Source organism: Trachypithecus francoisi, unplaced genomic scaffold (genome assembly GCF_009764315.1).
Source record: "Trachypithecus francoisi isolate TF-2019V2 unplaced genomic scaffold, Tfra_2.0 Lachesis_group16, whole genome shotgun sequence".
Taxonomy (NCBI): Eukaryota; Metazoa; Chordata; class Mammalia; order Primates; family Cercopithecidae; genus Trachypithecus; species Trachypithecus francoisi.
Genome location: NW_022681461.1, coordinates 1,793,942 through 1,809,653, shown reverse-complemented (window position 1 = coordinate 1,809,653; position 15,712 = coordinate 1,793,942). Strand labels below are relative to the sequence as shown.

The 15,712-nt window shown below is 44.9% G+C and overlaps 1 protein-coding gene across 13 annotated transcripts in view; it reads left to right on the top strand.

Annotated features, from left to right (window-relative positions):
- CDC14B (cell division cycle 14B) overlaps positions 1 to 15,712 on the top strand; it is a 146,015-nt gene that overhangs the window by 103,492 nt on the left and 26,811 nt on the right. For 7 of the 13 annotated variants that reach the window (XM_033236662.1, XM_033236657.1, XM_033236656.1 and 4 more), the window contains one exon: positions 12,382 to 12,498. The exons of 2 other annotated variants lie outside the window; for them this stretch is intronic. In XM_033236662.1, the coding sequence (XP_033092553.1) occupies positions 12,382 to 12,498 (117 nt within the window). Of the gene's footprint in view, positions 1 to 5,876; positions 6,020 to 12,381; positions 12,499 to 15,712 lie in introns of all 13 variants that reach the window. 4 more of the 13 variants (XM_033236665.1, XM_033236668.1, XM_033236664.1 and 1 more) reach the window with 2 other exon arrangements.

Below are 15,712 nucleotides of genomic sequence, written 5' to 3'. Positions count from 1 at the left end.
ATCATTTGTTTTGATCAGCATGACGGGACGGCTTAATGACATTATGTTGTTTTTGGGGCAACAGTGAACTGGTCTAAACTATATTTTGGGTTTTTTGTTTGTTTCTTTGGGGAATGATTTTCTAGTCATAGAGGAAGACGGAGCCTGGGAACAGGAAGTGTCACAGTTACTGAGTGGATGCGTGTCCGTGCGTCCATTCTTGTGAGCGTGTGTTCGTTGGGATCGAACCTGACGGAGCGTCCAAGATGATTAGACAGATGCGCAGACGCGAACTGCAGGACCGTGGTCTTTTTGGTAGGCGGCCCTTCAGTAGCTGCTTCCACCTGTGGCCACCGGATTTCTTCCTTCTGGTTACTTCCTTCTTCGTGGTGGGCACCAGATTTCCAACCTTCTTTTTTGGGGGAAGGGAGTGTGATGGACATAGATCATTTATTCAGTAAGCATCTTGTAACATGGTAAGGAAGTGTGATAGAAGAAACTGTTTGTATTGGCAGAGAACAGGTTTTCTTTTTCACTGAAAGTAATTCCTCACTAGTATCTTGTCATAAAAATCCTGAAGCAGAATCACATGTAAGGCATGTGTCATGACGGGCTGCTCCTCTGGGAGGTTCTTCAAAGACCCAGTGCAGAGAGTTGCATTTTGCAGTATGCAGTGTTATGTGAGTGCATGTAGGGCATCCCTTTTGATTACAGGCATTTATGAAGATTTCTTTTGCAGCTTAGTGGTACTGTAGTCAACTAGACTGCTTTAAAAATGGTGCCTTTTGGCCAGGCGTGGTGGTTCACACCTGTAATCCCAGCACTATGGGAGACCAAGGTGGGCGGATCACCTGAGGTCAGGAGTTCAAGACCAGCCTGGGCAACATGGTGATAGCCCGTCTCTACAAAAATACAAAAATTAGCCAGGCATGATGGTAGGTGCCTATAATCCCAGCTACTCAGGAGGCTGAGGCAGGAGGATCGCTTGAACTGGGAGGCGGAGATTGCAGTGAGCTGAGATCGCGCCATTACAGTCCAGACTGGGCGACGGAGTGAGACTCCATCCCAAAAAACAAAGAAAATGGTGCCTGTTGTATAATTTACTTAACTCCAAATGTCATTTTGTTTTTAATTTCCTTATTAAAAGTCTTCATCTAAGGCCTTCACGGTTTTTCTTTGGCAGTATCGTGGTGGCTCCAGGTAATCATCCAGATACTAACTCTGGATGTGGCGGAGGCAGGCAGTGCCCTCGAGCAGTGCTCCTCTGACTTAAGTGTGCATGAGGCACTCGGCGCTTGTTGAAATATGGGTTATGATTAGTGGGGTGGGGGCAGGGCCCAAGATTTCACATTTCTAGCAGAGGCTGCTGGTCCAGGGACCACACATTGAATTGCAAGCCCTAGGAAACTGATGCTTTTGTGGGTTGATTTTAGCTGTGTCCAGGTTTTTTTGTTTTGTTTTTCAGAATCAGCATCATCATTTATTTTTTAATATTTTGTTGCCTGCTGTTCAAAAGTCGAGAGTCAGGGGATACAAATCCTGCTTAGTCAAAAGTTTTTGTTAAATAGGCAATTTCCTTTAGTCACCCTCTGAATCTGCTACTGCCATTAACATGAGTTCAAATCTAGCTGGGCATGGCGGTGTGCACCTGTAGACCAGGCTATGCGGGAGGCTGAGGCAAGAGGACCACTTAGCCCAGGAGTCTGAGGCTGCAGTGAGCTCAGGATTCCTTTTGGTAATATCCTAAAAACAATATATAAAAATAGCCCCACATAACACAAATAACAAAGTTTGAGGCCACACTTTCAAAGAAGAGAGCCAAATGCTAGTTTTTCTAAGCTCTGAGTTATGTGTGTAGACCCCGGGGGATTTTTGATGAGTCTCAGCAAATCTCCTTCCTCCTCTGTTACAACATTTTGCTTATCCCTTCTCTGCGTTTTCAAACCCTCTCTGCTATTATTTGCAGCTTTTTGGCCCTAGAAAAGATCAGTCGAAGGTTTTCTTTCTTTCCCTCTTGTGTCTTTGTAGTTATTTTAGGAATAGAAGTCCCTGAGGGATTGTGTTCAACAATGGCTTGGGTTGAAAAATACAAAATCAATTTCTTCATCCCAATTTTGACTCATTGATTTCTGTGAGCAAGTTATTTTGCTTTAACATTGGCACTTAGCCTTATGAAAGTACAGTACGTGCAAGAAAGAAAGTTAGTGAGAAATACACAAGTACTAGTGACTCTTAGGAGAAAGTTGTCGTACATAAAATATTCCAATGATTGGTTTCTCTCTTTTTTTTTTTTTTTTTTTAAGATGGAGTCTTGCTCTGTTGGCCAGGCTGGAGTGCAGTGGTACGCCCTGGACTCACTGCAAACTCCGCCTCCCGGGTTCCAGTGATCCTCCTGCCTCAGCCTCCTGAGTATCTGGGATTACAGGTGTGCGCCACCAAAACCAGCTAATTTTTCGAATTTTTAGTAGAGGCAAGGTTTCACCATGTTGGCCAGGATTGTCTCGAAATCCTGACCTCAAGTGATCCTGCCTCAGCCTCCCAAAGTGCTAGGATTACAGGCATGAGCCAGCAGTGCCTGGCCGGTTTCTCTTTTATAAATGGTCAGTTTTGGGGGAGAGTTTGAGTTTTTTATCGATTGTAAAATGGCCGTTTGCTCAGCCTGTCTAATCCTGACTACAGTGATGACAGTAAACCATGTGGCACCATTGACAATGAGCTGATTTTCAGGATGCGATGACAAGTATATTGTCTGTGCTAAAATGGATTTGGTAGATTTCGTAACTTGAGCCATGAGGCCTGTTGTTCCGCATACTGATGGTTTTGGCAGGTTAGGAGATGGGTGTGTGTTAGCAGTGGAAAGTAATTCTGAAGCCATGAGGTTTACTGGAGGAACAAATAACCATCTATGATGCTGACACCTGGACATTCAGGCCGTTCTGCCTTTAAGGAACTGAAAGTGAAGCCTGGGATGGGTAGAGAGTTTTCTAGTGCTCCCAGGCCATTTATTCATTCCGTTTAAATATTCACCCCTGTGATCTTAACATATATTAGTAGGCTTGTTTTTTTTGTGTGGGAAGATTACATAAGATGGTGTAGGTGTAACTTGTGGGGTGAGGTTAGTTTGTATTTCGAGTTCACCCTTTAGTCTAATCCCTTTCCACAATATAGGATGCCTGGCGTGTACATTTGTTTTTTTCCGAGACAGAGTCTCACGAGATCTTGTCGCCCAGGCTGGAGTGCCATGGCCCGATCTCTGCTCACTGCAACCTCCACCTCCTGGGTTCAAGCGATTCTCCTGCCTCAGCCTCCCAAGTAGCTGGGATGACAGGCACCCGCCATCACGTCTCGCTAATTTTTGTATTTTTAGTAGAGATGGGGTTTCACCATGTTGGCCAGGCTGGTCTCGAACTCCTGACCTCATGATCTGTTCCGCCTCAGCTTCCCAAAGTGTTGAGATTACAGGCGTGAGCCACTGCGCCTGGTCCTACATGGAATTGTTAATGATGACAGTGATGAGGTCAACAATAAAAATGACATGATAAGTCAAATCAGTCACTTCCAAAATTGATCAGCAGTACTCCGCACGCAGCGCATGCTCAGTAGAGGCTGTAGTCTTTGGTCACAGATGTATCCGGGTAACCATGTGGAAGTGCAGTCATTGGAAGGAGCTTCCGCCCTTCTAAATGGGAGGCGGTTTCCTTCCTTGCCGCTAGAACCCAGATCAATGGATTAAGAAACACCAAGCTGGCCGGGCGCGGTGGCTCAAGCCTGTAATCCCAGCACTTTGGGAGGCCGAGACGGGCGGATCACGAGGTCAGGAGATCGAGACTATCCTGGCTAACACGGTGAAACCCCGTCTCTACTAAAAAAAAAAAAAAAAAATTAGCCGGGCGAGGTGGCGGCGCCTGTAGTCCCAGCTACTCGGGAGGCTGAGGCAGGAGAATGGCGTAAACCCGGGAGGCGGAGGTTGCAGTGAGCTGAGATCCGGCCACCGCACTCCAGCCTGGGCGACAGAGTGAGACTCTGTCTCGAAAAAAAAAGAAAGAAACACCAAGCTGAGGCTGGACACAGTGGCTCATGCCTGTAATCCCAGCACTTTGGGAGTTCAAGGGCAGGAGGATCACTTGAGCCCAGGAGTTGGAGACCAGCCTGGCCAACATAGACTCTGTTTCTACAAAAAAATTAAACAACAACAACAACAAAAGTAACTGGGCCTGGTGGGATGAACAGGTAGTCTCAGCTGCTACTCAGGAGGCTGATGTCGGAGGATTGTTTGCACCAAGGAGTTGGAGATTACAGTGAACTATGATAACGCCACTGCACTCCAGCCTGGGTAGCAGAGCAGTACCTTCTTTCTTTTCTTTTTTCTTTTCTTTTCTTTTTCTTTTCTTTTTTCTTTCTTTCCTTCTTTCCTTTTTCTTTCTTTCTTTCTTTTCTTTCTTTCTTTCTTTCTTTCTTTCCTTTCTTTCTTTCTTCCTTTCTTTCTTTCTTCCTTTCCTTTCCTTCCTTCCTTCCTTCCTTCCTTCCTTCCTTCCTTCCTTCCTTCCTTCCTTCCTTCCTTCCTTCCTTCTTTCTTTCTTTTCTTTTCTTTTTTCTTTTCTTTCTTTCTTTCTTTCTTGCTCTGTTGTCCAGGCTGGAGTGCAGTGGCATTATCTCGGCTCACTGCAATCTTCGCCTCCCGAGCTCAAGCAATTCTCCTGCCCCAGCCTCCCAAGTAGCTGGGATTACAGGCATATGCCACCACACCTGGCTAATTTTTATATTTTTTTTAGTAGAGCAGGGGTTTCACCATGTTGGACAAGCTGGTCTCGAACTCCTGACCTCGGGTAATCTGCCTGCCTTGGCCTCCCAAAGTGCTGGGCTTACAGGCGTGAGCCACTGCGCCCAGCCGACCCGTTTCTTAAAAATGAAAAAGAGGCCAGGTGCAGTGGCTCATGCCTGTAATCCCAGCATTTTGGGATGCCGAGGTAGGTGGATCACCTGAGGTCAGGAGTTTGAGACCAGCCTGGCCAATGTGTTGAAACCCCATACTAAAAATACAATACTTAGCTGGGCGTGGTGGTGTACACCTCTAATCCCAGCTACTCAGGGGGCTGCAGTGGGAGAATTGCTTGAACCTGGGAGGCGGAGTTTGCAGTAAGCCAAACTCACGCTATTGTACTCCAGGCTGGGTGACAGAGCAAGATTCCATCTCAAAAAATTATAATAATTAAAAAATAAAAAAGAAACCCCAAGCTAAAAGCCAACTAGTATGAAGAAAGTGAGTGCGGAAAACAACTAAGAAAAATCTATAGTATGCATACTTCCGTGAAATTTTGCTCATTTTGTGTTGCCCTTGGTTAAATGTGAACCGTATTCTAAAAATGTGCCATTCCCTTAGCTTCCTGGATGACTCAGGAGTTAGTGATTCCATTGAAATGAGATCAGCTCTGCTGTGTTACGTTCGTTTTTAGTTGTGCCTCCTGTGATTTTGTTAACTAGTCTGGGGTTTTGTGGTTTTTGTTTGTTTGGTTTTGGTTATCTGGTTTTGCCTCCTTTGCCCGTTATGGTTTGGTTTAGTTTTCCGTGGGTGCACATCTTGTGCTTTTTGAAGACCCTCAATCATTTATCTATGACTGATTTCAGTATCATGAAGTTAAATTACCATGGGGTAGTTATCTAACTAGTGACTGAGTCCCCAAGTATCAAACCTGTTTAAACACAGCATTTTGTTCTCCAACATAAAATGGCAAAACTCCATCCTTGTGGACCACCCCTTTGTATCCCTGTTGCTGTTTTGGGCTTTTAGGGTTTCTACAATTCACATATGGCTTGACTGATTGATTGATTGATGATTGCGTAATTTATTTTGGCTTCCCAATTTGAACATCTGTTCTTTCCCCTTCACCCCTTTCCAGATGTCCCCTAGCTGTGCTGACCTCTGCACTGTGTAGTGTTGTCATCTGGTGGATTGTTTGTGACTACATTCTTCCCATCCTGCTATTCTGTCTCGATGGTTTCAGAACACAGTAGCCATCAGGACCCCTGACAGATAGCTGCTGTAAGTGTCCCGCTCTGTTTCTCTGCCGTTGCTTACTTCCGGTGCCTACTGTGGTTCCCACAATGCATGTTTTCTGCTTGTCAGCTCTTAGCTTTGTTGGTTTGCCTGTTTTCAAAGGTTCTTTTTCTGAATCTTTTCAATTAATGGGATGGTGGTGGGGAGGGAAGGCGGGCTTCTCTGTTCCTCCCACAGAAAGGATGTTAAAAGTAACGTATCTTGTTTTAAAGTTATGCTTATCCTTAACAGATACTTCAAAATAGCACTTGATAAATGAAGACACTGAAACAGGTTTTCTTCCCTATCAAAAGTAGTTAGTTAGCTTGGGATAATTGGGGTGGTTTTATTTTTGTCGGTTGGCTATACAATTTTCCTCTAGTTTTTTCTGTGTCTTGAGTATGTCCTTCCCAATCTAGCAAGGAAGCATTTTTCCCACTGATCTACTTTCATTAAATATGTGATTTTGTAGCCTCGAAATCTGCCGTTGTACAGCAGCGCTCTCATAAGTCTTCTCTCTAGTGTGCAGAACGTCCTGCTCTGTCTCATTCTCCTCCTCCCCTTTAGGGAATACAGTAAGTACAGTGTGTAGCACTTGATACTAAATGAAAGTAGGAGTTCGGAGCTGAGGCCGCCTGTTGAAGTTGGTGCATTTCCATATGATGGTCATTGCTCCCGCTTTCCCCTTGCCCAGACATAGCCAGAATGCCTTTATTAGGCTGATAGCAGCAAATCTGTATTCTCTTGAGATCTTTTACTTTGAAATGAAGACCTTCACAGCGAAGAGGCTTTATTTCTGCAGACGAATGTGCAAGAGGCCCACTTGTGGAACAACATGGTGAAGACCCCCAGAAGGCGGGTGTGTCCTGTGTCACTGGGCCCACCGCCACCCTCCTGTGTCTGAGCTGCATTCTTCCTTCTCGGAAGCTTTTTCCTTAACTCATATTTTAAGAATTTCTTCTCTTTTCTCCTCTTGGACTTGGAAGTTATGAAAGAATGCAAAAGTTCCTTGCAAGGTCTCTTCCAAAGAAAAATTCCATTGCAACCAACTCTGGTAGTTTGTGGTTTCATTGAGTATTTTCACATAGCTGAGAAGGATTTAAAAATCAAGCTGATTTCACTCTTCAGAATTAGGCAAAACCTGCTTAACTTGCTCCTATTGATGGCATTTTCTTGAATATCTTACAAATAAAAGCTTATTGCCGTGCATTCAGACCTGCTGTATTTCTGAGCTAGATTAACCTTTTGGGTGTTTTCTCCTTTACTTCTCTTAGTCAACTTTGATTGCCACATATTCTGACTCAAGAGCATCATGCACTACATAGATTTATTCTTCGCAAACTGTTGCAAGTGGCAGAGATGTTCCGAATGGGTGGAATAGTTGCTAATAATACTTAGTCACTTTGTGGTTGAATGATCATTCCCAGGGTAAGTTTAAAAATGGTCTCTATCAGGCTCTTTTCTTTCAGTATTCCATGTAAACTATACCTTCTGTTATTGTTGTTAATGACGTTTGCCATGGTATTTCTAGACCCAAGCAGAGTATTGAGTTTAGCCTGACTAATTATTTGGAATTTTCAGAAGCAAAAAACTTGTGACAGTTACAGTGGTATTAATCAGTATCATCTTTGTAGCACCCCATGACTTTCTTTCCAAAGGGTTTTATTTGTCAGTTGGTGACTCCTGAGTGCCACCTCTGCTGGCAGCGGACGCAGGTGGCATGGCATCGTTTGATCAGTGGTTTCCAGTGAAAAGCTCCTGTTATGCGGCGTGCATGGAGAATTAGGCCATAACAGCACTTCAGGCTTCTGAGTCAGACCCGGAGATAGTGGGAAAGGCTCTCTGAAGGCTGCAGGGCCGCAGGGTCGCCTTTGTGCGTGCTCTTGTACGGTCTGGAGTGGACAGCCAGTATACACAGTGCATAGTTGTCCTGATGGATTGTGTGGAGTGGACAGCCAGTATACACAGTGCATAGTTGTCCTGATGGATTGTGTTCTTGGAACTGGACATTTATGTTCCAGACCTGGCTTTTTAGTTTTTGGCTTTGCCGTGTTCCTTGGGTTGCAGATTTCACTGTATCTGAAGTCTCAGAGTACTGAGGCTCCAAGGATGCTGCAGAGAAGAAGGTGAACTGCAGTATAGGCAAGAGGTAGGTAGGACAGAGGATTTTGTCAGGGGAGATGGGAAGGAAGAAAATACATTTGCTGCATGCTGCTCTGCAAAGCCATGCCTGGCCTGGGTTGGGAGGCAGAAGGCAGCGAGTGCCCGGGTTCTCTGTGGCAGAGGCAACGCGTCCCCCTCTGGTGCCTGTCAGGTGGTGTGCGCTGTCACTGGTGATAGCTCAGTGGAGTTCTACCCCCACCCTGACTTCATCAGTGCATAACCTGCAGTTAGGATAAATACCGTGTTGTCAGTGCAAATAACTGGAATCTTCCCTGGTATGATTAGCACACTCAAGTTCCATCATTCTCTTGGTTTTAAAGTTCCACAGAAATTACTAGCTATTTAATATTATTATTATATTAGTTCACTTTACACTAATTTTATAGAGAAATAAATACTTTTTCAAAGATGTTTTCCAGCAGCCTAAGAATGACTGCACGATTGAGCCGTAGTGTCTTGTTTTGAATGCCATTTCAACACTTCAGTCTTAATTTGAGAAATCAGGATTCAGATTTCCTAAGCAGGCAGTGTATCAGCGCTTGTGTTTTCCTCAGATTAATTATTTTGCAGTGTGATTGTTGTCTGTACTTTTGGCCAACCATGGCCTCAAATAATTTGAGAAGTAGGTGTTGTATTTCAAAAAAGAGCCAACAGGAGTCTCGTTTTCCCCATGCGTAAGGCAGCGGCCCAGGGGGGCGATGAGAGCTGTGGCAGTGCCAGTGCCGGCCTGGGCTTCAGAAGTAGCAGTGAAGCAGCAGCGATTTGTTTTGTTTTATGCAAAATTCTATATTCAAATTCTTAGCAGAGATGAATAAATATTTTTCCTTCACTTTATATAAACAGAAATAATTTTTAGGGATGGGCAGGCTGGCTCATACCTACAAATCTCAACACTTTGGAAGATCGAGGCAAGAGAATCACAGAGACCAGGATTTTGAGACCAGCATAGGCAACATAGCGAGACCCTCATCTCTATCAAATGGAAAATAAAAAAGCTAGCTGGGTGTGGCGACATGTACCTGTAGTCCCAGCTACTCTGGAGGCTGAGGTGGGAGGATCAGTTGAGCCCAGGATTTGAGGCTGCAGTGAGCTATGATTGTGTCACTGCACTCCAGCCTGGGCAACAGAGTGAGACCCTGTCTCTTAAAAAAAAAAGGAAAAAAAAGAATTTAAAAATAGTCCTTTGTTTTTAGAAGTAGAATTCACAAGCCAGGGTAATAGTTGCCTTTAATCCTACAATTAAGTCTTCATATACACTCTTTTTTTTTTTTTTTTTAAATAAATACAGTCTCAATCACCCGGGCTGGAGGTCAGTGACACAAACACCCGGGCTGGAGGTCAGTGACACAAACACCCGGGCTGGAGGTCGGTGACACAAACACCCGGGCTGGAGGTCGGTGACACAAACACCCGGGCTGGAGGTCGGTGACACAAACACCCGGGCTGGAGGTCGGTGACACAATCACCCGGGCTGGAGGTCGGTGACACAATCACCCGGGCTGGAGGTCGGTGACACAAACACCCGGGCTGGAGGTCGGTGACACAAACACCGGGCTGGAGGTCGGTGACACAATCACCGGGCTGGAGGTCGGTGACACAAACACCCGGGCTGGAGGTCGGTGACACAATCACCCGGGCTGGAGGTCGGTGACACAAACACCCGGGCTGGAGGTCGGTGACACAAACACCCGGGCTGGAGGTCGGTGACACAATCACCCGGGCTGGAGGTCGGTGACACAATCACCCGGGCTGGAGGTCGGTGACACAAACACCCGGGCTGGAGGTCGGTGACACAAACATGGCTTACTATAGTCTTGACCCTGGGAGGTCAAGGTCAAGGTGACCCTCCTACCTCAGCCTCCCAAGTTGCTGGAACCACAGGCACGCCCCACCACACCCAGCTCATTATTATCATTATTATTATTTTGTAGAGAGGACGTCTCACTATGTTTAAAAATTTGGGCTTCTTAATGGTATCTTGTTTCATGACTGAAAATCTGAGAAGCTACTTTTACTTTTGAGCACAAAGATTTGTTTGGCTGGAGGATTTCTTTGGTGTAGGAATAGCTTAAAATGCCCAGGCCGGTCTCGAACGTTTGGCCTCCAGTGATCCTCCTGCCTTGGTCTCCCAAAGTGCTAGAATTATAGGCATAAGCCACCACACCCAGCTCCTTTTTCTGTTGTGTTAGAACATGCAACATATCAGATGATCACACTCTAGGAGAACTTCTGAACCAAACATTGGCTGATTTATCCAGGATTCACATCCCTGTGTGAGACAGAAAGCTAGTTTCAAGGGGCCCTCAGAAATCCTGCATGAGTAAAGTGAAACAATGGGGAAAAACTGCCCCGCCCTTCTCCCCAAAAGGCTTGAGACCGCTGGCCCAGACAAGCTCCAGGTTATGCTCTGGTTGCTTTTTTTTTTTTTTTTTTTTTGAGATGCAGTCTCGTTCTTTGGCCTAGGCTGGGGTACAGTGGTGTGATCTTGGCTCACTGCAACCTCTGCCGCCCGCGGTCAAGCAGTTCTCCTGCCTCAGCCACCTGAGTAGCTGGGATTATAGGCACCTGCCACCACACCTGGCTAATTTTTGTATTTTTAGTAGAGATGGGGTTTCACCATCTTGACCAGGCTGGTCTTGAACTCCTGACCTTGTGATCCACCTGCCTTGGCCTCTCAAAGTGCTGGGATTACAGGTGTGAGCCACCACGCCCAGCCTCTTGTTGCTTTTTCAGTGATGAGACGTTTAGCATTTCACTAAGTGTTGGATATGCTTTGGTTTGGGTGATGCTAAGGTTGTAGAAATGTATTAATCTTAGCATATTTTAAGGCCCTGTCTTTGGTATATTAGCCAGCATGGTGGTAGCTGAGGCCTGTGAGGTGGGATGCTCACTCATTGTAATGGTTTCTTTTTACTCTTTTGAGCTGGGTTCTCATAAGTTGTTACTGGCTTTCTCACCTTTATGTTTGAATAGGAGAGAAGAAAGCTTGTTAAGTCAGTGTTTTCTCTTTCAGAAAAATAAAAATTGGTATCTGTAAATGTGTGTATATCTGTTTAGTTTGTCACTGATTATCTCTTGAAGAAAAAAGTTGCATATAGGCCTGGCGTGGTGGCTCACACCTGTAATCCCAGCACTTTGAGAGGCTGAGGTGGGCAGATCACCTGAGGTCAGGAGTTCGAGACCAGCTTGGCCAACATGGCAAAACCTCATCTTTACTAAAAATACAAAAATTAGCCAGGTGAGGTTGTGGGCGCTCATGGTCCCAGCTACTCAGGAGGCTGAGGCAGGAGGATTGTTTGAACCTGGGAGGCGGAGGTTGCAGTGAGCTGAGATTACACCACTGCACTCCAGCCTGGACAACAGAGCAAGACTCTGTCTCAAAAAAAAAAAAGAAAGAAAAGAATTGCATGTAAAATCTTTTAATGTCTTCTGCAATTTTCCCTATGACAATTTAAAGAAAAAAAAGTCAAAGGACCATCTGCCTCTAAAAGGACATTCCGTGTGGCCTTTATCTCAGGGCGTTCTTTTCTGATTCATCGTGTACTTCCTCCTGGGCAGCCTACTTTCATAGGCACCAGTTTCTCAAGCTTTTTAGAGTTTAATTAAGGCAAGCTTTACAAAATTTAAGTGTTTTCACTTTCATTTTAGTGGCACTTGGAGATTTAGTAAGTGTTATAATCCAGACGAAACTCATGTTTTGCTTAAACACTTTCTAAAATTTTGAAATGTTACATAAAATTAGTATTGATTTAGTGGATTATTACTCATACTTACAGCTTTGAAGAGTAAATATTGTGTAGTTATTTCCTGAATTTATGTTCCTATTCTTTAGAATTTGGGCTTCTTAATGGTGTCTTGTTTCATGACTGAAAGTCTGAGAAGCTACTTTTACTTTTGTTGGGCAGAAAGATTTGTTTGGCTGGTGAATTTCTTTGGTGTGGGAATTGCTTAAAATGCCAAGTCATTCGCCTTCCAGAAGCAAAGCCCTCCGGTTATCTCTGTAACCTTCAAAGAGAAATGAGATGCTTCATTTTAAAAGGCCTTGATGTAAACATGTGTTCCACCTTTTTTTGGTAAATGTGTTGATGGAAAATCCTCTCAATTCTCAAGATAATTTGCACTAAAGTGCAAAAATACTTTCCTCTGTCAAGTATTTGCAAATGGTTTCAGTGAATGTAATCTTATTTTTTTCCAACTATTTTCAGAGTAATTCTTCAATCCAGTGTTCAGAGCTGTAAAACATCTGAACCTAACATTTCTGGCAGTGCAGGCATTACTAAAAGAACCACCAGATCTGCTTCAAGGAAAAGCAGTGTTAAAAGGTGAGAAAAGAATCCTACTCTTCTGAAAAGTTGCAAGCATTGGCTTTCCACTTTAATATTTGGACCCTACCTCTGGCGATTGACATGAAATTAGGAGAAAGTAGAGTCTGTGTGTTACTTGTTCATTATCTAAGAAAATCTGGACCATTTTAATGTAGGCTTTTGTTTTGTATTTCAGAAGTAATTCTCAACACTGGAAATATGGTCTCTGGGTCATGATATGGGAAAGTTTTTAAATTAAGAATTTCCAAAGCTGGCTGTCAGGACTTGGAGGACATCTTTCTAGGTGTATATCAGACGCAGCATCATTGCTGGACGATTAGCTGCAAGTGAGTGTGATGGTGGACATGAGATAACTCCAGAGAGTTTGAGGATCCTTCTCTGCCTAGTGACTCTTTGTCCTCTTGGCCACAGCCCACACGCGAGGCACTCGTTCTTTCACTGTCAGCACTGTCTTCAGTAAGTGGAGGCAAAATTTCGCAAAACCAAGGTGTCCTATGACCACGTCAGTGACTCTGTTGTCTTTGGACATTTCTCATGAAGTAGACATGTCATTTTTAAAGTTTTCTGATAACAGATCCCATTTGAAGAGAGACTAGATAGCCCAGGAGTGGAAGTGGGGATAGATGGCTCAGGAGTAGAAGGGGGCATCTTTTCATCTTTGCCTGGTATTGGCAGCCCATGCAGTCCTGTTTCTGTTCTCCTGGTAAAAACGATCTCTTCTTTTTTTTTTTTTGAGACGGAGTCTCGCTCTGTTGCCCAGGCTGGAGTGCAGTGGCGCGATCTCAGCTCACTGCAAGCTCCGCCTCCCGGGTTTATGCCATTCTCCAGCCTCAGCCTCCCGAGTAGCTGGGACTACAGGCGCCCGCCACCGCGCCCGGCTAGTTTTTTTTTGTATTTTTAGTAGAGATGGGGTTTCACCGTGTTAGCCAGGATGGTCTTGATCTCCTGACCTCGTGATCCGCCCGTCTCGGCCTCCCAAAGTGCTGGGATTACAGGCGTGAGCCACCGCACCCGGCCAAAACGATCTCTTCTAATAGACACGAGCGACCTGAAGATAATCAGAACCAGACTTTAAAATGTCCTGCACGCGTGCCCCGCTTCTCTTCAGCTTCCCTGCCCTGTGTGTCTGAGGCTTTGGGCCTCGGGGCCTTATCAGTGTGAAATTAGTCCCCAGTGCAAAGCAGCTAGTCTCCCGAGAGACCCTTGGCACAGCTGGGAGCTCTGTGTGCTTTGCATTTGGAAGACTCGTTCAGCTCTGGCGTGTTTCCTCTTCACTGTTTGTTTTGTACAACCTTACTGCACACTTTACACTCACATGAGGACGCAGCAGTGCCCTGGCCTGAGGATCTGAGGACTGTCAATCACTGATGCATGATTCCAGGATTTAAAATTTTTCATTAGAAATGTACCAAATATTCCTATTTCTTTACTCTTTGATTCTACTTGAGAAGAATATTAGAGAAATACTGACGAAAGGTCAAAGATTTAGGTGCACTGGAGCAACGGCAGAGTGTTATTTCTAACAGTGAGAAACAGGAAATGGGCTCAAGATTGTTACATTATGCCAAATGAATTGGGAGTCATACAGTTTAGTACACGAAGCAGTGAGTGAAAAGAGCCATGCATAACAATTCTGAAGTATGAGCCGGGTGCAGTGGCTCACGCCTGTAATCCCAGCACTTTGGGAAGCCAAGGTGGGTGGATCACTTGAGGTCAGGAGTTCGAGACCAGCCTGGCCAACATGGGGAAACCTCGTCTCTACTAAAAATACAAAAATTAGCCGGATGTGGTGGCGGGCACCTGTGGTCCCAGCTGCTTGGGAGGCTGAGGCAGGAGAATTGTTTAAACATGGGAGGTGGAGGTTGCAGTCAGCCGAGATCGCGCCACTGCACTCTAGCCTGGGTGAAAGAACAAGACTCTGTCTCAAAAAAAAAAAACAATTCTGAAGTATGACTCTAATTTTGTAAGTGTAAGTATACTATGTATGTATAGAATATAGAGATGTATAAATATTTATATACCTACAATACATCTATATTTATAGATGAATAAGTGTCTATATGTATAGAAATAAGACAAAGGAAAAATATGCTATGATACTAATAAAAGTTCTGGTTGGTGGGACAGTTGGGATTTTTTTTTCTTTTTTATCATCTTATTTTCCAATTTTTCTACAATAAATGAAGGGAAATGGGAGTGTTTTAACTGACACTTTTAGGTGAGCCACACTATTAATTCAGGCCAGGTGCAGTGGCTCATGCCTGTAATCCCAGCACTTTGGGAGGCCGAGGCAGGTAGATCATGAGGTCAGAAGTTCAAGACCAGCCTGGCCAAGATGGTGAAACCTCGTCTCTACTAAAAATACAAAAATTAGCTGGGTGCAGTGGCGGGTACCTGTAATCCCAGCTACTCGGGAGGCTGAGGCTAGAGAATCACTTGAACTTCAGAGGCAGAGCTTGCAGTGAGCCGAGATGACGCCATTGCACCCCAGCCTGGGTGACAGAGCAAGACTCCGTCTCAAAAAAAAAAAAATCAAATAAAAAGCCTGTCGTTGATGACAGTTAATTAGTTATTTTTGACATGTCTTGAAGGGGCATATCCTTTTTAGGTATGAGTGCATGAGTACTCAGGCTTTTTTTTTTTTTTTTCTTTTTGACATGGAATTGCCCAGGCTGGGGTGCAATAGTGTTATCTCGGCTCACTGCAACCTTCGCCTTCCGGGTTCAAACCATTCTCTTGCCTCATCCTCCCAAGTAGCTAGGATTACTACTTGTGGGTGGCATGTGCCACCACACCTGGCTAATTTTTGTATTTTTAGTAGAGATGGGGTTTCACCATTTTGGCCAGGCTTATCTCAAACTCCTGATCTCAAATGATCCACCTGCCTCAGCCTCCCAGAGTACTGGGATTACAGGCATGAGCCACCACGCCTGGCCGCTCAGGTTTTTATTATAGCCCAGTGTGTCTTGCACATTTAATTCTGCTGTTTGCTGTTTTAGATTATGCTTTCTAGGTTACAGAGGAGTAGAGCCCGGGAGCCTGGCCGGTGTTTGCCAGGTCATACCGTCTTCCTTTGAGGGAGGAAGGGCTGGTCCTGCCTCTGTTTTTCTGTCTAGGTCTTGTTGCGTGTCCATGTCACTCTGGTGACCTGAACTCCTGCCTCTCTGGAGAAGTGGTTCCTGGTTGCAGCACGCATCTGCCTGAGGCCCCT